The 24,569-nt window shown below is 46.3% G+C and overlaps 1 protein-coding gene across 5 annotated transcripts in view; it reads left to right on the top strand.

The window, feature by feature from the left end:
* Positions 1 to 4,238: 4,238 nt before the first annotated feature.
* The window catches only part of KCNQ2 (potassium voltage-gated channel subfamily Q member 2), a 141,026-nt gene continuing 120,695 nt past the window's right edge, over positions 4,239 to 24,569 (top strand). For 2 of the 5 annotated variants that reach the window (XM_081196199.1, XM_081196200.1), the window contains exon 1: positions 4,247 to 4,901. In XM_081196199.1, the coding sequence (XP_081052325.1) occupies positions 4,609 to 4,901 (293 nt within the window). In that variant the 5' untranslated portion in view covers positions 4,247 to 4,608. Of the gene's footprint in view, positions 4,902 to 24,569 lie in introns of all 5 variants that reach the window. The other 3 variants (XM_081196197.1, XM_081196198.1, XM_081196201.1) reach the window with 3 other exon arrangements.

Genomic DNA, 24,569 nt, shown 5'->3' on the forward strand with positions numbered 1-24,569 from the left:
GAAACTTATACCTGGAGCTTGGAAAAAGAAACACCTACCGTATATTGCACAATTGGTTTGAGGAGCTCACTGCCTTGCCTACATTCATACCTGCATCATATAGATGTCAAATCTGTGTGGATACTTGCTCGAACATAAAGAGGGCTTATATTATATTAGATGCTTAACTTAAGAAACATGTAGTGATAATAATAATAATAATAATTATTGGATGGATGGCGGCAAACAGATTGAGATTGAATCCTGACAAGACAGAAGTACTGTTTTTGGGGGACAGGAGGCGGGCAGGTGTGGAGGATTCCCTGGTCCTGAATGGGGTAACTGTGCCCCTGAAGGACCAGGTGCGCAGCCTGGGAGTCATTTTGGACTCACAGCTGTCCATGGAGGCATAGGTTAAATCCGTGTCCAGGGCAGCTGTGTACCAGCTCCATCTGGTACGTAGGCTGAGACCCTATCTGCCCGCGGACTGCCTCGCCAGAGTGGTGCATGCTCTGGTTATCTCCCGCTTGGACTACTGCAATGCGCTCTACGTGGGGCTACCTTTGAAGGTGACCCGGAAACTACAACCTATCTAGAATGCGGCAGCCAGACTGGTGACTGGGAGCGGCCGCCGAGACCATATAACACCGGTCTTGAAAGACCTACATTGGCTCCCAGTACGTTTCCGAGCACAATTCAAAGTGTTGGTGCTGACCTTTAAAGCCCTAAACGGCCTCGGTCCAGTATACCTGAAGGAGCGCCTCCACCTCCATCGTTCTACCCGGACGCTGAGGTCCAGCGCCGAGGGCCTTCTGGCGGTTCCCTCACTGCGAGAAGCCAAGTTACAGGGAACCAGGCAGAGGGCCTTCTCGGTAGTGGTGCCCTCCCTGTGGAACGGCCTCCCACCAGATGTCAAAGAGAACAACAACTACCAGACTTTTAGAAGACATCTGAAGGCAGCCCTGTTTAGGGAAGCTTTTAATGTTTGATGTATCACAGTATTTTAATATTCTTTTGGAAGCCGTCCAGAGTGGCTGGGGAAACCCAGCCAGATGGGCGGGGTATAAATAATAAATAATTATTATTATTATTATTATTATTATTATTATTATTATTATTATTATATAGAAAAAAAGAAAAAGAGGACTTTTAGATGGAAAAGAGAGAAAGTAAGTGCTATAGAAGGAGCAGCAAATCATTGAGAAGTGAATGAAATACCTGGCTCAGTCTTTCCAGTGGACACTATCGGAGAGATATCTCCCACCTTTGCAACATTTTTTTTTGGGGGGGAGGGAGTGAAAAACAATGGGCTTATCCACACCTCTATTTGCCCTGCTGCCTTTCCCAGGGGAAGCCCATTCTTTAGTGCTGAATCAGAACAAATGGGAATTGATTGTTCTGTGGATTGCCATTTGTTCCAATTTAGCACCAAAGAGTGGCTTTTCTGGAGGAAAGCAGTGGGGAAAGGCAAAATCTCTTGGGCTTATGCTTAGAAAGTGTGGGACGAGTGGAAAACAGTTCAGACTCGTGCTTTCTAGACACGGGACAAGTGTAGATGAGCCCTTTGTACAACAAAGATGACAAAAGATGAAGCTTTCTCTTGCATATTCCAGGACAAGTATTTATTGATGCTAAAGCAAAAAATAAATAAAACAAATACACCTTTCAGAGATTGATACAAATTGATTAATTGAAAATTGACAAGATGCTGGGGCCAAATTGACATTCACCAGAGAGTTCTTAAAGAACTCAGGTATTAAATTCTTGATATTTATTGTTTTTTAAATGTGAAGCTTATCTCCAAACCTGGCCTCCTAACCAGAGTACTGTACACAAAGTACAGTATGTTTTCTGCCCCCAGAATATCGGTAGGAAGGCTTATTAAGGCTAGAACTGTCAAATACAAGATAACACAAGAAACAGAAAGCAACTGAGGATGATTACAGGTAGAGAAGGCACATCAAACCATCCCCTTTCACATCACCTTATTGTCCCACAATTGTCCTTGGGGACAAGGAGTCCAGAATCCATATTTCTTTTTATCATGACTAATAAAGGAGAACCAAACAGCAGAGAAGTTGTCTGTGTTTGGATTCTTGCAGCGTGCCCATCACTGAGATATTAATTTTTCCATTAGCGCTAGACTACATATCTGTTGGTGCCAGTCCAAGAACAGCTCTGCAATCAGAGTCCTCCGACGCTTTGCAACGGTTAATTTTGCCACTGGCATAAGGTTAAGTAATATGTTATTTCAGGAAGGCAATGCCACATGAAATTTGGGGTTTACTGAAAGCCCATAATGGTTTGATGTTTTATTTGTCTATTGAAAGCTCTTTATGGTTTGTTATTTCACTTGTTGCTTCCTGATGCCAGCTTTGCCAGTTGTGGCGCTCTGAACCAAAGTTTTGTGCTGCTGGAAAGCTTGCTTGTTACCTTTGTCAACTCAGCTGGGCCAAGAGAACAAACTGCTGGGCCCCTTTTGCATTTTTTAAAAAGCCATCGATTCACAATTGCACCGGCTTTATGTTTTATCTGCTGTAGCTTTGAGGAAACACCTTGCAACTCAAAGCTTGCAGTTATATTCTACCAATGCAGGGACTTCCTCAGGATTATTTTGAATACAGTGGTACCTCAGGTTACATACGCTTCAGGTTACATACGATTCAGGTTACAGACACCGCTAACCCAGAAATAGTGCTTCAGGTTAAGAACTTTGCTTCAGGATAAGAACAGAAATCGTGCTCTGGTGGTGCAGCAACAGCAGGAGGCCCCATTAGCTATAGTGGTGCTTCAGGTTAAGAACAGTTTCAGGTTAAGAATGGACCTCCAGAACGAATTAAGTACTTAACCCAAGATACCACTGTACAGCAGGTTTTGTCTTAAAAATATCTTTTCGGCACAATATATGGGTTTGTTCTTCTGTCTTTTGCAGCTTTGTGCATAAGTATGCTTAATAACAGCCCAGTTCTGCATGCTGCTGCTTCTTCACCGGGAAGGGCGGGGTATAAATAAAAATTTATTATAATTTATTCTTCTTCTTTGGCGATCACTCATAGCTGAGTAAGATTGTCTTCCATAAACTCAGATTTAACAATGAGTCCGTAAGTGACTGTGGAGGCCAATTCTGGATCCACGCGTCCTTCCACAGCGGGGACATTGTTTTTCGGGTGGGAGTTGATCACAGTGTGGATTTGCCAAGCATGCCTTCCAGTGTGGTGTAGTGGTTAAGAGCGGTAGTCACGTAATCTGGGAAACCGGGTTCGTGTCTCCGCTCCTCCACATGTAGCTGCTGGGTGACCTTGGGCCAGTCACACTTCTCTGAAGTCTCTTAGCCCCACTCACCTCACAGAGTGTTTGTTGTGGGGGAGGAAGGGAAAAGAGAATGTTAGCCGCTTTGAGACTCCTTAGGGTAGTGATAAAGCGGGATATCAAATCTAAACTCTTCTTCTTCTTAGCACATTTCTCCCTTGCAACCTGAGTTCGAGTGTCAGTTCTGCAGAACCCAGGTTCTGGTTTCTTTCAATAAGGTCGTTGGAGGATTGTGCTTTGTGTTCACAAAATTGTAGAGTCGGAAGGGACCACCGGGATCTCAGTTGGTAGAGCATGAGGCTCTTAATCTCAGGGATGTGGGTTCGAGTCCTACGCTGGGCAAAAGATTCCTGAATTGCAAGGGGTTGGACTAGATGACCCTAGGGTCCCTTCCAACACTACAATTCTATTATTCTGTGCATAGGAACCTACACTTAGGGGCCGAGGTCCAGGGGTGCCAACTTGAATCAAATATTGGGGGAGGGGAAACCAGGTAAGCTCAGCCCTGAATAACTGATCACATGACGTGGTGACGTGGTGTACCCATATCATTTGCCCATCAACGGAGTGGGGGGGGGGACTTTATTGGACTGGGGCAAGAGACCTCGACCCCTAGCAGTTGGATGATGCGCAACGGTTCCTTTGCCACCCCAAAATAAAATATTTGAAGGGGCTAGGCCCCCCCAAGTTGATTGGCATTGCCATTTAGATGGTGTGCATGGACGCCTGATCGATCATGTGGGGAGAGCCTTACCTGGGCCCCCCAATATTTCATTCAAATATCGACGGTATATTTGAATAGAATATTTTGATGGTGTGATTCCCCCGCCCCCCCCCGCCTGCGCCGTTGCCAAGGCTGCCGGCAGCCCGAGAGAGGCGCAGGAAGGGTTAAGGGAGGGGGCGCGGGGAGGCACCGCCGGCGTCGGGGCGGAGCTGCGCCAAAAGCAGGCGGAGAGTGGGCTGCCCAGATTGCAGAAGCTCCTTCTCGCTATCCCTCCACGCCGCTCCCCCTCCCGGCCACCCGCCGCCGCCTCCCTCCCCTCCGCTCCTCCGGCTCCTTCGCCAGCGCGGGGAAGCTGCGGCATCCTCCGCCGCAGCGCCCGCTCTTCTTCCTCCTCCCTCCTCCGCGCCTCTTCCTCGCCGACCGCTCCCCGCGCCCCGCAACCCCCGCCATGCCACGGCCCCCATCCGGACCGGGGCAGCCCCTCCGCCCTCCTCACCCTCCTCCTGCTCCCCCCTCGCAGCCCCTCTGAGACCCCCCTCCCCCTCCTCCCCCCCCATCGCCGCCCCATCGCAAACCCCCACCCCCACCAAAGCAGGATGGTGCAGAAATCGCGCAACGGAGGCGTGTACCCGAGCGCGTCGGGCGAGAAGAAGCTCAAGGTGGGCTTCGTGGGTCTCGATCCCGGCGCGCCGGACTCCACCCGCGACGGCGCGCTGCTCATCGCCGGCCCCGAGGGCGGCAGCAAGCGCGGCTCCATCCTCAGCAAGCCCCGCTCGGCCGTCTCCGGCAAGCCGCCCAAGAGGAACGCCTTCTACCGCAAGCTCCAGAATTTCCTCTACAACGTGCTCGAGAGGCCCCGAGGCTGGGCGTTCATTTACCACGCTTACGTGTGAGTAAAGGGAGCCGGCGGACGGGCGGGAGGTGGTGGTAGTGGTCTCAACTGGGGTGGGGGCGGCCGCCTTAAGACCCACCACCGCTCCAGCCGCGTAGGACCACCTCTCCATTCCATCTCCGCTGCCTCCACATCTCTTCTGGCAAGCCGAAAGGCGCCCGCACCCCTTTAATCGATAACCCTTTGAAAACCCTCCTTCCAATCCTGCCCCCTCCAGCCACGGGCCCCTCCATCTAGGATTCCTTCCTCCCAGCCAATTCCCCCTTCTCCATCCACCTCCATTTATTCTCCTTGCAGCATTCCCAACCTTTTTCTACAGCAGCATCCCTCCCTCTTCCTCTCCTCCATCCGTCGCTGTGCCATTCCTTCCATCTATCGTTCAGTCCACCTAGGCACCTAGTCGGGAGATCTCCCGTTGTAAATATCTGTCTAGCCACCTACCCTTCTGCCGTCCATCCTTGGAGATCGCCCACCATAGCCCCCCCTCTCTCTCCCCCATCCTACCTATTTTTCTTGGCTGTATCTGGACGGAAGTGCTATCTGCAAGCTGTATCTGCAAGCTGCAAAGAGAGGAATAGGCAAGGCACTGCTACCTATTTCCCATCCCTTCCCGTGCACCGATTTGTGCCAGTTTCCCCTGCTGTTTGCGCGGTAGGGTTACTCGCCAGTTTGCTACTCTTAAAAACAACAACACAAAACCAAAAAAACCCTGCCATAACCAGTTAGTTTTGGGCCTCGATTCTGGCGGCAGGCTGCTTTGCTTGCAGGGGTGGGGGTTGGGGAGACACGTGTCCATTAAGCTTTGCTTAGCCATCGATCCATCATTGGGTAAAAACAGAAAAAGGTGAGAGATGTAGCAACAACCGGGAAGGGGGGTGAGGAGGAAGAGACAGAAGGGTAGAAAAAATGACTCACCCTCTCGCTAATCTAAAAACAAAACAAAACAAAGAAAACCCAAACAAACGAGGGAGCCATCCATTGAAAGTGGTAAGCTGTATATCTAAAGAAACAAAACGAAAGGGAATAGTGCTTTGTACCATGCATCAGTTACCTGTGGAACTCACTGCTTCTGTATGTTGCGATGGCAGACCGCTCGCATCGGTAGGCTCAGGGGAGCGCAAGATTGGATTGCTGTTAGTTTTTGGGTGATTCAGGACTTTGGGTTATTCAGCTCCATCATCTCAAAGGCAAGATCCCAGAATTGGGCATCACCAACTTTCCCTGTTTTTGTACACACGTCTACCTGCCTCTGGCAGGGTGGCTGGCCTGCTCTAGTGGATAAATGTTCATTTCATTTCAGAGCCTGTTTGCTTGTGTCTTCATCTCCCCTCCCCGCTGCTTCCAGCCAAATGACAGCTACCTGCTATCAGTCATGTTACTTTCTTTGCAAACAATTGGAGGAATAATTGCAAGTGGGGGGGGGGATGACTTGCCGTGTACCGTCTCCCCAAGGGCTTCATGCAGTAAATCAAAGTTACTGTTGAGACAGCATTTTCGGATTCTTATGATGATGCTGCCCAGCCTCTGCCAGGCTCTATTATCATCCTCGCCACTGGTCCCAATGTACAGATGGGGAAACTGTTTCTCTTCTGATGGGGAGCTTGTATACAACCGGTTGGGCCTAGGTAGCTGCAGGGATGGAACCCCAGTCCCATTTTTGCCCAAGATTATGCCTGCTGGAACACAGTGTCTTTTTCTTCCCAATTTTAGTGTGGAGCAAATGCTCCATCCTTTTGTCCCATGTGCAAAGGAGCAAGGACTTGTATGTTGAATGTCTGTATGCACAGCAGATGCGATTCCCTTTTGGCTCAAATCTGTGGAGCAGAATTGCTCACTGCTTTGCTCCTGCCTTGGCGTAGTCTCACCGTAGCACTATCTCGGGCTGAATGGTACACAGACCCAACTATATCTCACCCCTCCATGGCTTTCTCTCTCATCATCCCCTTCATTTCTCCTACTCCCCTGCCTGCTTTTAGATTAGAAGTGCCTCTGTAGATCCAGCTCCTCTATCTGATGCTCAAAGTGCAAGGCTGCACAGCTAAGACGTCTTGGTTGCCTGCTTCCCCTCCTTGCACTGTTGACGTTGGAGATACTGGAGAGATGGCTCTAGAAAGGGATGCAAATTGGAGCTGGGAGCTTTCTCATCAGGAGCAGAGAGGGGAAATTCAGGGACAAAAGGCAGATGTTGACACACCAGTCCTTCAAGGGATGGCTGCATGGATATAATTGCTCAGCTGCAAGAAGCATGTGTGTGTTTCTTTTTTAAAAAAACCCCACCAAATTGTAGAAAAGACAGGCAGGGGATACAAATGAAAATGTGATGATTAATCAAGCATAGGTTGCTTTTGCGATGCACTTAGTAAAATTGTCCCTCATTTACGTGCAGCACAGCCGTTCCATTCTAGCTATATTGACAGGTATAAGTAAGATTTGTACTTTGTCGGGTATGAATCAACATCAATGGGTGTCTTGTATGGGGACAGGTGAAAATGGCTAACAATTCAGTCCTATGCATGGTTACACAGAAACGAGCCCCTTTATGTTCATTGGACTTAAAGGCAACATGCATAGCACTGCAATTAGAAGGCTTGCTGAAATGGAAAGGGTTTTTTTATGGATTTTGGCCAGAGCTGCTTTCATTTATCATTCCCACGGACCCATGGAACTCTTTTCTGGCCTGTTCTTAAAACCTGGAGATAATACGAGATGTGTTCTGTCGGTGTGTGGTTACTTGGGGGGGGGGATCTTTTTATTTAAATGGCATTGAAAATCTGCTGAAATGGAATTACTCACAAAGGCTTTGAGCATTCCCCCCCCCCCCGCTCCGAAATATCGCTGATCTTGGGGAGAGTTGTAGGTACTATTTATGAATTTTTAGGTGGTGCTTTTGCTTTCAACGGTTGGTGGGGGAAAAGTCTTGGTGGCAGTGGAGAAATTCAGAACAAGAGTATGTTCTATATGCATCTATGTTCAAAACTTGCATATATTCAAGTTTTAAACTATGAAAAAAGAGGGGGCATTGTATATACATTTTCAGGGCCTTTGTGATTTTATGCCACCTAAGAACCAGAAAGAGCAAAAATTAAGAACCTGTGGTTCTTCCAGATCAGGAGTGGGGGACCTTTGACTCTCCAGGTGTCGCTAAACTACAAGATAAGGTAGTCTCTATGGGAGTATATTGTATTTAATTATGGGGTATCAGAGTTTTTAGGGGGCTAACCAGGCTGGGATAGCAGGCTTGTTGGTTTTTGAATGTCTGATGTAGATTTTTTCAATTTCGTTGTTCTGTATGGGACAATGACAATAAAGATTACTGTATCATCGTCTCATATCGTATCGTAACCCCCATCACTCCTGCCCATTGGACATGCTTGCAGGGGCTGATGGGAGTTGTAGTTCAGCAACATCGGGAGGGTCATAGGTTCCCCACTCTTGAGGTAACTGGAATATTCATGTTGCTGAGAAAGGGCTTTGGAAGGGCTGTGAGTCCAGGCTCAGGTTTGGGTTCCCAACCTGGGAAAAGGGCCCTTCCAGGTTATTTCTTTATTAAATGTGTATACTGCCCTTCATCCGAAGATCTCAGTTTTCTCCTGCTCTGGAGGCCAATGGCTTCAAGTTACAAGAAAGGAGATTCCAACTAAACATCAGGGAAAACTTTCTGATGGTAAGAGCTGTTTGACAGTGGGACAGTCTCCTTCACAAGGTTGTGGACTCTCCTTCCTTGGAGGTTTTTAAGCAGTGGTTGGATGGACATCTGTCATGGATGCTTTAGCTGAAATTCCTGCATTGCAGGGAGTTGGACTAGATGACCCTTGCAGTCCCTTCCAACTCTACAATTCTGTGGTTCTAGTTCCCCAACCTGCCGTCCAAAGTGGGACAGTCCTGGAAAGAATATTCCACGCGGTTACTTCATTTTTGCACACTTGCCTTTGTTGTCACATTTGGGCTTTGGGGAGTCGCTGCGGGAAGAAGGTCGCAATGCTGAGAGGCCCAGCCACCATCAAACAAACTTCTCTGCAGTCCTAACTTGGTGCATAGATGGTGAAAGCAGCAGGAATACCACCCTGAAACTTAAAGGCTGCAATGGTGGAACGTTAGGCGTGGAGATGGTTTCTCAGGTCTGTTGCACCTGGGCCGTGGTAGGTCGTAACTAGGATCTTGAACCAATGGCAAAAGGGGGCAGATCACAGTATCTGGTTCAGGGATCCCTAAACTTTGTAGGTCATGGGAGCACATTTCATCTGGTGGCACATTACTTTATTAAATTGAACTTAGACACCAAGAAGAGTTGTGATGAAACCAATGAACATGTCCATGGAGGCTCAGGTTAATTCTGTTTCTGGGGTGGTTGTCTACCAGCTCCATCTGGTACACCAACTGAAACCCTACCTGCCCACGGACTGCCTTGCCAGGGTGGTGCATGCTCTGGTTATCTCCCACTTGGACTACTGCAATGCACTCTACCTTTGGGGCTACCTTTGAAGGTGACTCGGAAACTACAGCTAATACAGAATGCGGCAGCTGGGAGCAGCCGCCAGGACCATATAACCCCGGTCCAAAAGGATCTGCACTGGCTCCTGGTATGTTTCCGAGCACAATTCAAAGTGTTGGTGCTGACCTTTAAAGCCCTTAATGGCTTTGGCTTTGTATACCTGATGGAGCGTCTCCACCCCCATCGCTCAGCCCGGATGCTGCGGTCCACCTCGAGGGCCTTCTGGTGGTTCCCTCACTGTGAGAAGTGAGGTTACAGGGAACAAGGCAGAGGGCCTTCCCAGCAGGGGTATCCTCCCCGTGGAACGCTCTCCCATCAGATGTCAAACAGATAAAACTATTGTATTGGTTGATGTTTTACTGTGTTTTTAATATTTTGTTGGGAGCCGCCCAGACTGGTGCAACCCAGTCAGGTGGGTGGCGTATAAACAATAAAATAATAATAATAATAATAATAATAATAATAATAATAATAATAATGGAACATCAATAGCCTTAGAGCAGTGGTTCCCAACTTTTTTTTTACCCATGCCCCACCTAAGTACAGTGGTACCTCGGTTTAAGAACCTAATTCATTCTGGAGGTCTGTTCTTAACCTGAAACTGTTCTTAACCTGAAGCACCACTTTAGCTAATGTGGCCTCCCGCTGCCACCGTGCCACCGGAGCACAATTTTTGTTCTCATCCTGAAGCAAAGTTCTTAACCCGAGGTACTATTTCTGGGTTAGCGGAGTCTGTACAGACCTGAAGCTTCTGTAACCTGAAGCGTATGTAACCGGAGGTACCACTGTATCTCTAAAACCCTGATGCACCCACCTTGACATATTATTCTTATTATTCAAAAAGTGAACTCCTATTCACATGGAGGAAGCCTAAAAGGCCATTCACTGTTAATAACTCATTCTCGAATTGCCCCCCTTAAAAATCACATTGCACCCTTGTGGGGCGTGTGTCTCACATTGAGAACCGTGGACCTAGAGGGAAAACAATAACAACTAACTTCATTTTTAAAGAAAAAAAATCCACTGCTTGTTCACCTAGATGAGATCACGGCTCACCATAGGGGAAGGAGAAAAGGGGCTCCAGACAAAGTCTATTCTATGCAGATCATTGAGTGCTGGTGTCATCGACTCCAGGCAGCAGACATCTGGTCAGCAGCACATTCCTTTATTCAGTCGAACTTGGACGCAAGGAAGAGGAGTGGTGACATCAAAGCTGTTGGCTTTGAAGGAATAATTCACTCATCCCATAGTGGTGGGTTTGCTCATGTTTCTGAGAATTTTGTTGGCTCTGTTGGATTGTTGTGAGTCAAATATGGCTCTGTCTTGCAAACCTCTCTTGACTGGAATTGAGTAATGCGGCCTCGCATTGCAAAACTTTGCACTTAACAGCTTCAATGTAGTAGTGTTGCACATTACATTTATTAAGGGGCCAGCAGCCTTTTCCTGCTTCTGTCGAGGGCCACATTCCCTTGGAGAGTAATCTCTTGGGGGCCACCAACTTCTCTCTGTCTCTTTTTTCCTCCCTGCTAGGTTGTTTTTGAGGGAGGGACAGCTTCCACTTGCCAGTGGCCTAAGGTGCTTTTTGAGGGCTGCAGGTTGCCAGACTCTGGTCGATGCTCTTGGAATAATTCCTGTCTGTATTGCAGGGCTAGCAAAAGACTTGGGTCACGAAAGCTGCCTTTCAGCCTGCTCCTGTTTTCCCAGTGCTTACACCCCTGCGAGGTAGTCAACATTCTGCTCCTGGCTGGCCACCTGCCGTCTGTTTCTACAGTGGCCTCAGGCAATGTTGTTAATACTCATGTTTGGAAAGGCTTCATGAGATGCTGCGAGTCAGAGTTGACTAGCCAAGCATGCTGGCTGGAGCTGATAGGAGTTTTCGTCTGAAACATATGGAGGTCATCAGGTTTGGGAAGACTGGAGTAGATATTTCTGGCATGAAGGTGCAAGATACCTTCCTGTGATTTCAGCAGAGCTCTTGCAGATTGTATTAGGATCCAGTGCTACTCCTACTTAGTCATTGAAAATTACTAGCTTGGGTTCTTTAATTTTTTTGTGGGTTGATTCCAGTGTTCAAAATTTGCCAGGCGCATTTTGCACCTGGCTGTCGGCCACCAAAAAGTCATATTGAAAAATAAGACCATCTGGCCCAAAAATGGCAGCTAGGTGTTTCATTTTGGCGACTGTAAGCCTGGTTTAAGGGTTGGCACCTACTGTAGCTTATATATCTGAGTTTCTAACACTGGCTTACTTTGAGTAAAACTTGGCTACCACCCTCAGAAAGAACCCTTTGATGCCAACCAACAAACCTTCAAACTTGAACAGATCCACACCTCTTTGCCCTATATTAAAATGATGGACCTGTAATTCTAAATAGGCCTTAATCCTCATGAAGCACCTGCAGATTCAGTTATTTGAATGGGTGTCAAAACTAAGGAGAGGATAAGAAAACACAGACTCCAGCAGAGAAGAGGGAAGAATTCTGATTCCTGCTGACATCCTGCTTAAATCAAGAAAGATGTGTTTTGCTGAAATATTGGACAGCATTTGAACTTCGCCAAGTAATCAGCAGGCGATGGACTGCTTTTTGAAATTGCTGCGTGTGATGAGAGACAGTGACCTAGATCACTGATTCATGATAGCAACCTGACATAGACCAGTAGTAAAAAGGACGCTTGGTCTGTAATTATCATGGGCAAACTTTAATCCCACGACCTCACCCTGGGCTAGTTGATGAGTTATGACAACTGCGTGGAGACCCCTTGTAAAATCACATTTCACAGCAGTCCCTCGCATCTGTTCAAAGACTCACTGTGAAGATCCACTTAACCATCATCCCTGATGGGAGAGATAATGGTTGTCATACTCACTATGGAGGGGGAAGGGAGAGACAGTGTGGTGCAATGGTTAGAGTGTTGGACTAAGACCTGGGAGACCAGGGTTCATAATCCCCACTTGGCCATGAAGCTCACAGTCACTCACTCTCAGCTTAGCCCACCTCACAGGGTTGTTGTGATGATAAAATGAGGATGGGGAGAACCAAGGATGCTACCTTGAGCTATTTGGAGGAAAAGGTGGGATACAATTGCAACAAACAAACAAAGGGGGGGATTTACTAACATTTTCATCAGTATTTCATCATCTCAGGACCAGCCGCCTGAGAAACAGTTTCTACCCAAATGCAATTCTGCTTTTAAACGCAGTATAAGGAGTCTCTATAGTAGTATATTGTATTTTAAAATGGGGTTTCAGAGTTTTTAGGGGTTTTTGAATGTCTTACGTAGATTTTTCAATTTCATTGTTCTGTATGGGACAATGACAATAAAGATATCGTATTTGAAAGCCCCTCCCTTTGGTGATTTTTCAGTGATTGCTGTGAAAAGGACAAAAATGTAACCCTCAATTGCTTGCACGTTCCTGATTGGCATGTGGTCAGTTCAGGAAGCGTTGTTTGCCATTGATGATGTCAGCACATGGTCAGATATGATTGGTTCTCTTAGTGTTGGGATGACATCTTGTTCACTATGTGACTCCTGGTTGGCTGGAATCGCTTTTTGAAGTAGAAAGAAGCTGTGAACACATTGTGTGTGTATGGCGGTGGGGAGGAGAACTTGCATTAAAAGTGCAAGTCGGATTGGGAAAATTTGTGGAGAAGAGATGTGAAAAAGCATGAACATCCTTGTAAACCGGGACAAATAATGGACAAATAATTGGTACAGTGGTACATCTGGTTAAGAACTTAATTCGTTCTGGAGGTCCGTTCTTAACCTGAAACTGTTCTGGACCTGAAGCACCACTTTGTCTAATGGGGCCTCCCGCTGCCACTGCGCCACTGCGTGATTTCTGTTCTCATCCTGAAACAAAGTTCTTAACCCGAGGTACTATTTCTGGGTTAGCGGAGTCTGTAACCTGAAGCATCTGTAACCTGAAGCGCCTGTAACCCGAGGTACCAATGTATAGCCCTAGAAAAAACAGCCATTTCTGTTAACTCTGTTAGTTCTAGGATTTACAGTGGTACCTCGGGTTAAGAACTTACCGTAATTCATTCTAGAGGTCCGTTCTTAAGACTGTTCTCAACCTGAGGTACCACTTTAGCTAATGGGGCCTCCCACTGCTGCCGCACGATTTCTGTTCTCATCCTGAAGCAAAGTTCTTAACCCGAGGTACTATTTCTGGGTTAGAGGAGTCTGTAACCTGAAGCGTCTGTAACCTGAAGAGTCTGTAACCCGAGGTACCACTGTACAATTATATGACCTGTGTGTAAGGTTAGGGAATTTTCAGATGACAGTGACAAAGAACCTTCCTTCCTGCCTTCTTGATATCCTCTGGATCACGCTAAGATCTCCAGCAACGATGCAAATATTTTGGCAGGGGACTATCGGAATGGCGGAAAGCTTTGGCCGTCTCTCCGCTAGCAGATCTGGGCTCATCCTGACATGAGATGTAATACATACCTTTTGCAAAGATGCATTGATGCTGTTAGATAGAGAGCGTTCAGTAATAATAATAATAATAATAATAATAATAATAATAATAATAATAATAATAATAATAATTTATTTATATCCCGCCCATCTGGCTGGGCTTCCCCAGCCACTCTGGGCGGCTTCCAAAAGAATATTAAAATACTATAATACATCAAACATTAAAAGCTTCCCGAAACAGGGCTGCCTTCAGATGTCTTCTAAAAGCCTGGTAGTTGTTGTTCTCTTTGACATCTGGTGGGAGGGTGTTCCACAGGGAAGGCGCCACTACCGAGAAGGCCCTCTGCCTGGTTCCCTGTAACTTGGCTTCTCACAGTGAGGGAACTGCCAGAAGGCCCTCGGTGCTGGACCTCAGTGTCCGGGCAGAACGATGGGGGGGGGGGGGGAAGAGAGACGCTCCTTCAGTAGGCAAACATTGTGCTTTTTATTTATTTATTTATATTGTATCTTTTTTTTTTTTTTTGAGCAACAACAAGAAGCGGAGCTGACATTTGGCCCTGGAGCATCTATTGGCTTTAATGGAATTACGCAGCTGGAGATGGTGCCAGGAGTTAAGTCGCTAGTCCTGATGAATCTGCTATTTTTGGGGGGACCTTTGTGTCAGCATTGGCAGTTCTGAAGGGGAATGTCGCGGGTTCAAGGATGCGTTTTCCTTTTTATTTTTGGAAGACGGGATTGTTGGTGATCACAACTTTTCGGGAGAACTTTGAGCAACGCTTTTCTGGATGGAGAAGGTATCGATGGTGGGCTGCGTTAGGACAAGTGAAATGATGCTCAGTTAGGATAAGGTGGAGATGTTGATAGGGGACTTGGTTAAGGAGGAAGTAGGTCTGTTGCCTGATTTGGAGAGAGTTATACTTCTTAAGAACTAAGTATGCTGTTCACTTTGATATTTATTATTTAGCTGTATAAGAACACAAGAAAAGCCTTGCTGGGTCAAGCCAAAGGCCCATTTAATCCAGTATTTTGTTCTGACAGTGACCAATCAGATGCCCATAGCAGTTTTAGAAACTCAGCTTTATAAGTTAGATGCCACATGGCTCCTTTAACCACGGTTACAGTCACCAAAATGGAATGTCTAGTTGCCATTTTGTGGGCAACACAGCTCTAAAGTCCAATTTTTCAAAGAATGAACTGACTGTGATTGATTCTCAGTTAAACATCTGGCTAGCATTGAATGAGCCATGCAATATAAAGTACAGTGGTACCTCGGGTTACATACGCTTCAGGTCACATATGCCTCAGGTTACAGACTCCGCTAACCCAGAAATAGTACCTCGGGTAAAGAACTTTGCTTCAGGGTGAGAACAGAAATCGTGCTCCGGCAGCGCAGCGGCAGCAGGAGGCCCCATTAGCTAAAGTGGTACTTCAGGTTAAGAACAGTTTCAGGTTAAGAACGGACCTCCGGAATGAATTAAGTACTTAACCTGAGGTAACACTGTATTTGTTAGATAGAGTTAAATTAAGTTAACGAAAAATAACTTCATGCAACTGTGTAAATAATAGTTTAATTGTAAATTAGTACAATGGGTATAGTCAGAAGTTTCATTCTTTGCTCATTCAAACAGTGGATAACATTATGCCTTTGCCTTTATTCACACTTTCATTCTTCTTCTTTCTCTTTGTTTTTTCTTTCTTCTGTTCTTTTCCATTCTCTTCTTTTTATATTTATATTCTTTATAATCTTTATAACATGGCGAATGTTATTTTGTTGGTATTGCATGTATTTTAAGAATCTGTTTGTCTAATAAAATCTTCAGTAAATTAAAATAAATAAAATAAACACCTGGTTGGTTCAGAAGACAACCTTGAGCTGGTTTAAGAACTTTGAGAGCTTCAAGAAGAAAAGTCACTTGATCCAGGGACAGTCTGCACATATGTTGGCTTATTCCTACCTCGATTTCTTGATGGTGACGTGCTCAAGCTAGCTTATATATCAGAGTTTCTAACATTGTATACAGAGGCATGCTGGCCCCAGCAGTGAATGCAGAACATAACACTATTTAAAGCCATCCGAGTTCGCAGCCATCACTGTCTCTCATTGGAACAAGTTCCATTGTTTAGCTATGCTTTGGTGTGTGATGTTGCAACAATCACATAATAATAATAATAATAATAATAATAATAATAATAATAATAATAATAGTAATAATAATAAAATTTTTTTTATTTATACTCCACCCTCCCCAGCCAGAGCCGGGCTCAGGGCAGCTAACACCAGTAAAATTACAGTAAAAAAATAATAAGAAAAGAAAAGCCACAATTTAATATACAGGTTAAAATGCAATTTAAGATGCAGCCACATTTTAAAAGTAGCCCATAGATCAAAACCATAAGGGGAGGGAAACAGAAGGGTCAGACTGAGTCCAAACCAAAGGCCAGGCGGAACAGCTCTGTCTTGCAGGCCCTATGGAAAGATTTCAAGTCCCGCAGGGCCCTAGTCTCTTGTGACAGAACCTTCCACCAAGTCGGGGCCAGTACTGATAAGGCCCTGGCCCTAGTTGAGACCAATCTAACCTCCTTGAGGCTTGGGACCTCCAAAGTGTTGTGATTTGTGGACCTTAAGGTCCTTTGTGGGGCATACCAGGAGAGGCGGTCCCATGTGTGAATGCTCTAATAATAGTATTATTACTACTATTATTCATTGCATTAATATCCCACCTTTTCTTCCAAGTAAGGTAAAGGTAAAGGACCCCTGGAGGGTTAAGTCCAGTCAAAGGCGACTATGGGGTTGCGGCACTCATCTCGCTTTCAGGCCGAGGGAGCTGGTGTTTGTCCACAGACAGCTTTCCGGGTCATGTGGCCAGCATGACTAAACCGCTTCTGGCACAATGGAACACTGTGACGGAAACCAGAGTGCACAGAAATGCCATTTACCTTCCCACCAAAGCGGTACCTATTTACCTTCTTGCACTGGCATGCTTTTGAACTGCTAGGTTGTCAGGAGCTGGGACAGAGCAATGGGAGCTCACCCCATCACGGGGATTCGAACCACCGACCTTCTGATCGGCAAGCCCAAGAGGCTCAGTGGTTTAGACCACAGCGCCACCCATGTCCCTTCTTCCAAGTAGCTCAAGGTGGTATACATAGGTTTCTCCTTCCTCATTTAATCCGCACAACAACCCTGTGAGTTAGGTTGGGTTGAGAGGCAGTGATTGTCTCTCAAGTCACCCAGTGAGTTTCATGGCCGAATGGGGATTCGAACCCTGGTCTCCCAGGTCCTAGTCCAACACGCTAACCACTATGCCATTCCAGCTTTCTGATGTGAATTGGCCAGTCTCTTTTCTGGAGGCCGAAGACCAGCATCTCTTACGATTCGTGCTCCACTTTTTATTGTTTGCTGCTTCCTACCCTCCCCGTACTTTGGCATTATAACTTTGCCCAGAACAGAAAAGTGACAAAATCATAACTGTACAGCTGAGGAAGCGCAATTCAAGCACTGTGTTTGGCAACTGCAATAAATAATTACCCTGGGACATGAGACCGGAAAAAAGATTTTGCTGATAACTGTCTCTCCTGGAAGTTTCCCCCCCTCCTTTGCCTGTTTGGAGTAAATTACTATCATAAATAAAGTGGCGTATAAGGTGACTTGGATAACAAACCACAAGCTCCCAGTCTTGTATTTCAAGAGAGGGAGAGACTTTTTGGTTTTCCGCTGCTTAGCAAGCCAAAAATTTAAAACGGCAATCTCTACTCACTTACCCAATTTTATCAAACTGTGTTTCTTGGAAATGTAGGGTGGTAGTCAACTAGGTTTTGCTCAAGGGTAGACCCACTCAGGGCCGTCTTAAGTACCGTATTTTTTTACTCCATAAGACACACTTTTTTCTTCCTAAAAAGTAAGGGGAAATGTCTGTGCGTCTTATGGAGCGAATGTGTGGTCCCTGGAGCCGAATTGCCCAGGGGCAAAAAGCAGATCATGTATGTAGGTACAATACAAAAGTCTGGTGCCACTTTAGGATGCGTTAAGAGAAGCCTTCATCTTCACCTGTGCCCACAGGAAGCTGCATATATAAGTGGCCTTCTGCCTGTATCGCCAAAGCAAAGGGCATCTCAGGTTGCCTATGGGCAGCTGTATGATACTGCTTATTGGAGTCAGTTAAAGGCTGCAGTGTTTTGGACTTTTAATTTGGAGAAAGGGCAACTAAGAGGTGGCACTGTAGAATCCCGTATTTTTTGCTCCATAAGATGCACTTTTTTCTTCCTAAAAAGTAAGGGGAAATGTCTGTGCGTCTTATAGAGTGAACGCGTGTTCCCTGGAGCCGAATTGCCCAGGGGCAAAAAGCAGATCATGCTTTCTTTCTTTTTTGAAAGAGGGAAGTGGGTGTTGAAACAAAGTCGCTGATTGTTTGCCGATCGGGGAGAGAGATAAGGGACGCTAGAGATAAAGGAGGCTGTCTGGGAGGGGGGAGGGAAAGACGGTAAACTTGCAAAGGGGGGAAACAGGAAGACTAAAGCAATAAGGAGAGAAATTAGAAGAAAAGGAGGAGCAAAAAACTGCTCCAGCTAAGGAAAAGACACTAAGGCGAACAAGAGGGAAGGGAGTGTTGAAAGGAAACAGCTGATTGGTGGAATCGGAAGAGAGATAGGGGACACTAGCGGAGGCTGCCTGGGAGGGGGGAGGTAAAAGCCCATGGATCCTCAGGATTTTTACATTGGGTCACCCCAAATTCACCATCAGATCACATGTCTGTGGCCACAGCATGAACCACAAAAATCATACATCCACTGTTTTGTTCAGAATATTTTTTTTCTTGTTTTCCTCCTCTAAAAACTATCTTATGGCCAGGTGCGTCTTATGGAGCGAAAAATACGGTATATCTGGTGCCGTGGTGCAAAGATCCCTCCGGTGCGTCCCCCCCATTTCCCAGTTGCTGACCTTTTTACGGTGCTGCTGGCAGCTTTCCGGGACTGGAGGAGGTGGGCAGCGGCTGGGGGGCAGCTCCTCTGGCAGGGAAGAGGCGAGGCTCCGGGCGCGGTGCCGCTTTAGTGAGCCGGGTGAGGGCAGCAAGCTGATGCTGGAAGGTGCTGCGTCCAGTCTACGCCTCTTCCCTGGCGCCCTCCGGAACTTGCCTCTATGGGCGAGACGCCCCTGGACCCAATGCAGGGTTGTTGTTTTCAGCCGGAACTCATTTGGGGATGTAGTTTTGTTTGTTACCATGTTATGTATTTTGGGGTTTTTCTTATTGTAAAGCCCCCTGTGATCCTCAGACAAGGGGCGCTATAAAAATATAATAATAAATAGGATTCCCAGGATTCTTGGAGAGTAGGCATGACTGTCTAAAGTGCCACGCTACTGCTTGAACTGTATAGTCCAGATGGGGCTAGATAAGGCTTCCTCAACCTCGGCCCTCCAGATGTTTTTGACCTACAACTCCCATGATCCCTAGCTAACAGGACCAGTGGTCAGGGATGATGGGAACTGTAGTCTCAAAACATCTGGAGGGCCGAGGTTGAGAAAGCCTGGGCTAGAAGCTATGTTAAAAATAATTTAATTGCTGGTGGGGTTAGGAATAGGCCTACAATGTGTGAGCGGGGGCTATGCTGCACCCCAAATAAAATTGCGCCGCCGTCCTCAGTTGCTATTTGGCAGGTAAGGTGACCCCACTTCCTAGAGAGGAAGCCGTTGAAATAGATAACCAAACCATGAAAAAAGAGCTGCTTTTGCACACTGCATAATTTCGAGAAGGTCTCTCTCATCTATCACTCATCGGGGGGAAAAACAACCCCTATTCTAATTGCATTTCCTTGCCTTCTTTGCCGCCGCTCAAAGATGCTGTTTTTGGAGAGTTGCTGATGCTGCATTTCGGTAAACTTGGCTAGCTCCTTTGGACAGAGCTGGTTCACCCTGCTGTGCTCTTAAGGCGTGTGGTTCTCAGCAAAATGTCAGGTCTCATTAGATTTCCATTCTTCTCCTCTGACAAAGGCTGAGCCCCCAAAAGCACCCAAGGGCTGCATCTTCTAGGAATGAGGCTGGCAGCACTTCGGGGAGAAACCTGCTGGCTCCATCTGGCTGACATCTACCCATCCTTCAAGCTTCCTGTCTTTGAGTGCTTTGCGTTTTCCTGATTTCTTATCCAAACTTTCCTGTTCCAAGGATATTAACTCATCTGGTGTGTGTGTGTGTGTTTGACAATATGGCCATGTTTAGAAAGGATGTGCGTCGCAAACCCCTGTCTTTGCATTGGGCTGTTCCTGCAAAACCTGTCTACTTGGGAGGAGGGCTGGACCAGGGAAGGAATAAATCAGAGCAGGGCCATCTTTACCTGGGGGTGCAAGGGGTGTGGGGCACCTAGGTGCCAAATTCTGGGGAGTGCCGAGCACTTGCCGCTGAAACCGCCTAAGCTCTTAACTATCTACCTGTTATGAAACAATAAATAATTTTGATCAAGCTAGAAAAACAAAATACATATATACCTAGCTATTAACGAAATGTATACCTACTGTTTCACTAAGGACTTTTGACTTTGTGCGCTCATTTTCCAAAGACGCGCCGCGCCAGCCGTTCACAACGATGGCGCTTGTCAGGATGTAAACAAGAGATAAGGCATAAGCGTGGTGTCTGACATAAGCATAATAAAAGTTAATTTGGGGGCCAAACTAATTTTGGGGGTGCTGGGCGGATCTTTGCACCCCGGCAGTGCATATGCTAAAGACAGCGCTGAGCCAGAGATTTCGTTTCACTTTCATTTCATTTCACTTTTAATTTGTATACTGCCTTTCTATGTTACTATACACAAGGCGGTTTGCAAGCTGTCAGAGACTGGACTTAGGAGGAATGGTGGAGACTGCCCCCCTCCTTCTGCTGCACTTCCCAGAGAAGAGGGAGATGATATAGATTTAGAACAGTGGTTTGCAGAAAGTCATAGTTCAGAGGCTGCAGAGGGGAGAAGCTGGGAAATATTGGGAGAGGAGCAGGAGGAAGAGGAAGCACGGGGGAGAGATAGCTGACAGACTCAGAATCTCTAGAAAGCATTCCTGACCCCCCCTTCCAGGACCAGGCATGCCTTGAGAGTAGGAGAACAAAAGCTCAGAGGCAGAAAGGACAGGGATGACCTAGAATAGGAGGAACTGAGGGGGTGGGACTTAACTCGGAGCAACGCCATTATCTAAGAGGCAGCATCATACGTCTCTCTCTCTCTGTGAATATTGAAATAAAAACCTTGGTAAAAACTTCTTGTTTTTCCATTTCTGGCTGCCAGCTGTGAGGGAGGGGGATCGGATTCATTGAGGCCTGACACAAGCTGAAGAAACAACAAAATCTGACATTTAGAAGACATCTGAAGGCAGCCCTCTTTAGGGAAGTTTTTAATGACTGATGTTTGAATGTATTTTTAATCTTTTGCTGGAAACCGCCCAGAGTGGCTGGGGAAACCCTGCCAGATGGGCGGGGTAGAAATAAAGTATTATTATTATTTTATTATTATTATTATTATTATTATTATTATTATTATTATTATTATTATTATTATTATTATTACATGGACAGCAAAGATCACACACCTAATAACATTCTGATCCAATGCAAAAAAGCCATAACTTTAGAATAAGCAACTTAAATAAAGCAATATTCAACAATCCATTAGACTCTAATAGTAAACAATAAAATTAAATATCAGCAAATAAGAATTTAAACAGTTTACACCTAGTTTCCCCCACCATTCCTCTGTGTCCAACCAGTCCTACCGCCTTTCCTGTTGTTATATTGTGCAGTTGCTTTACCCCATGGTTCAGAGTTGGGAAGATCACCTGCCAGAGATAACAGGAAGGAGATTGTCTGGGCAGCTGATAACTCTCTTCCCTCGCCTGCTTCTAGCAAGAAACCGCTGCGGTGAGTCCAAACCTGTAATGGCTTCCACCATCCCAGGACAGCAAGGATTTAAGGCAGCCCTTGCAAACCTCTCCATCCCTCCTTATCTGAAGATCAGCTTCCTTTACAAGCAGAGCTGGGCAGATTGCCACGGGAGTCGTGTAATGTGCAGGCGGGTTCTTAATGCCTATCCCTTACATCGGAGAGCCGCTGGTCTAATGAAAACGTTGGCCTGTAGGAATTGCCGCAAGCTCAGCATGCTGGCAGCCCGTAAGGAAGAAAGCAGGAGTGCGGATTGATGCCATGTGCCTGCAGCTTCACGCAGGGAATTGCAGAGTACAGTCTGTTACTGTACAGCGTTCACGTTGCCTTCAAGGCAGCTTAATGTGATTGATGGGCGCCCATCATCTTGGACTCTCAAAAGTGATGCGAGCATCTCTACAGGAAGGAGATCAGAGACAGGGCTGTTTTCCCACATGGAAGCCAATCCCTTGATTTCCCGGCACTCGAGAACTTGCCTCCGAAGATGTGGACTGAATGAGGCCACTGGAAATTGCTGAGTTTTGCGGTAGTGGCTGCCCCTGCTGGCTGAATCAGTGTGGCAAGCCATTGTTGCCCACTAGTCTGCCATGTGGCGTGGGCGATCGCTTTGTGGTGTGGACTTACAATGCGTGATGGCCAGCAGAATGTTGCTTAGGTTGACGTCTGTCTGAATGCCAAGACACAAATTTGGCTGACCCTCCCCCTCCCCCTCCCCTCCAAAAATGCATGCATCTTGGCAGCAAAGGAGAAATTCTACCTCGTTAATCTTGAGCGATGTGGTGTGAGATAGCCCGTCTTGTAGCTTGCTCTCTTCCCATGGAAATCTGCCGCCTAGAATTTTACTTTCAGGGTGTACCGTTTTGTGAATGTTCTGTTTTACTTCTGGACTGGATCTCACAACGTTGCGGTCGCACATTTTGAATTGCTGTTTTGGGAATGACAGTTCAGTGTGGAATTGTGTGTGCTGCTGCTGCTGCTGTTTCTGGAGGAAATCTTGCAATATTTCTATGTTGGCATGAACCTGGACCTTGTGGAAATAGCCCCCTGAGTGAGTCTGCGTGCTTACATACAAGGAAATCCTTGCCCAGTTGGTATGAAAAAAGTGCGCATTTTTACTTTAGTACAGGCATCCCCAAACTCGGCCCTCCAGATGTTTTGGGACTACAATTCCCATCATGCCTGACCACTGGTCCTTTTAGCTAGGGATGATGGGAGTTGTAGTCCCAAAACATCTGGAGGGGTGAGTTTGGGGATGCCTGATTTAGTACTTTGGAGGGGGGTTTGCAGGCGGTTCAGGGTCAAATGCCCCTCCCCTTCAACTTGCTCGCTTAGAGTGCTGATCAGTTTCTCCATTCCTTTTGGGAATAAGGAAGAATCCAGACTAATGCGATTGATCCGGTGAGCAGATGCATTTCAGTGCAGTGCGAAAAGCCTTTGCCAAAAAATTGTTTGCACAGATTGTAATGTAGTTTAGGAATTGCTTCAGTTTTTCCCCCAACAAGGTCTTGTGATTCCCTTGGGCAAATCTGGAGAGGCAAGTTTCAGCTACTTGGTTTTGAATAATAATGATCAATTTGCATAATAAACAAGTTAGTGTGGGGGCAAGTGGGGAAAGGTTTGAGAAGGTTATTGCCGGTTTCTCTTTATACCTTCTACTTGCTTGTTTGAAATATGAGTGCAAGAAACTGTTGTTGTTGATGATTTATACTCTGCATTTTCCCCTGATGGGACTCAAGGAGGCTTACAGATAAAAACAAGAAAACATAGGAAAAAACATTCATTAAAAACAATTAGACATTAATAGAATTAAAATTATATACATATATAAAATCTCTTTTAAAACCTGTAAATATTTACAATAAAAACAGTACGGCACCAGTCCTTTCATTCAGTTCCCCAAAGCCTGTTGGAATGAGGTTTTCATCTGATGGCAGAAGGACAAGGAGAGAGCCATTCTACATTCTCTAAGGAGGAAGTTCCAAAGTCTGGGAGCAGCCACCAAGAAGGCCCTTCTCCTACATCCTCACCAAGAGTACCTGTGAGGGTGTCGGGACTGAGAGAAGGGCCTTCCCTGAATACAGTGGTGCCTCACAAGACGAAAAGAATCCGTTCTGTGATTCTCTTCGTCTAGCGGTTTTTTAGTCTTGCGAAGCAAGCCCATTGACGGATTAGCGGATTAGCGCTATTAGCGCTATTAGTGGCTTTTAGCGGCTTATCTGCTGATCGGATCAGCTGATAAGCGGCTTAGCGGCTTAGAAAAAGGGGGGGGGGAGGAAAAAAACCCAGCAGGAACTCGCAAGACATTGTGGCCTTGCGAAGCAAGCCCATAGGAAATTCGTTTTGCGAAGCACCTCCAAAACGGAAAACTCTTTCGTCTAGCGAGTTTTCCGTCTTGCGAGGCATTCGTCTTGCGGGGCACCACTGTATCATAAAATCCGGGCAGGTTCATATGAGAGAATGTGGTCTTTCAGAGAATTTGGACCTAAGCCATGTAGCACTTTATAGATCCTAACCAGTGCTTTGAATTGTGCCTGCAAACAGACCGATAGCCAGTGGAAGTGTCATGACAAGGCAGTCGTCTGCTCTTCCAATAAACTGCCCCGCTCAGCAATCTGGCTGCAGCTCTTTGAACCTGTGGAAGTTTCTGAGCACTTGTCAAAGGCAGCCCCTGCATAGAGTGTGTTGCAGTAATCCAAACAGATTTACTGGGGTCAAATCAGCTGTCTCAAGGAACTGGTAAGGTAAAAGGTAAAGGACCCCACACGGTTAAGTCCAGTCAAAGGCGACTATGGGTGTGCGGCGCTCATCTCGCTTTCAGGCCGAGGGAGCTGGCGTTTGTC

Source organism: Podarcis bocagei, assembly GCF_964188305.1.
Source record: "Podarcis bocagei genome assembly, chromosome: 5".
Lineage (NCBI taxonomy): Eukaryota > Metazoa > Chordata > Lepidosauria > Squamata > Lacertidae > Podarcis > Podarcis bocagei.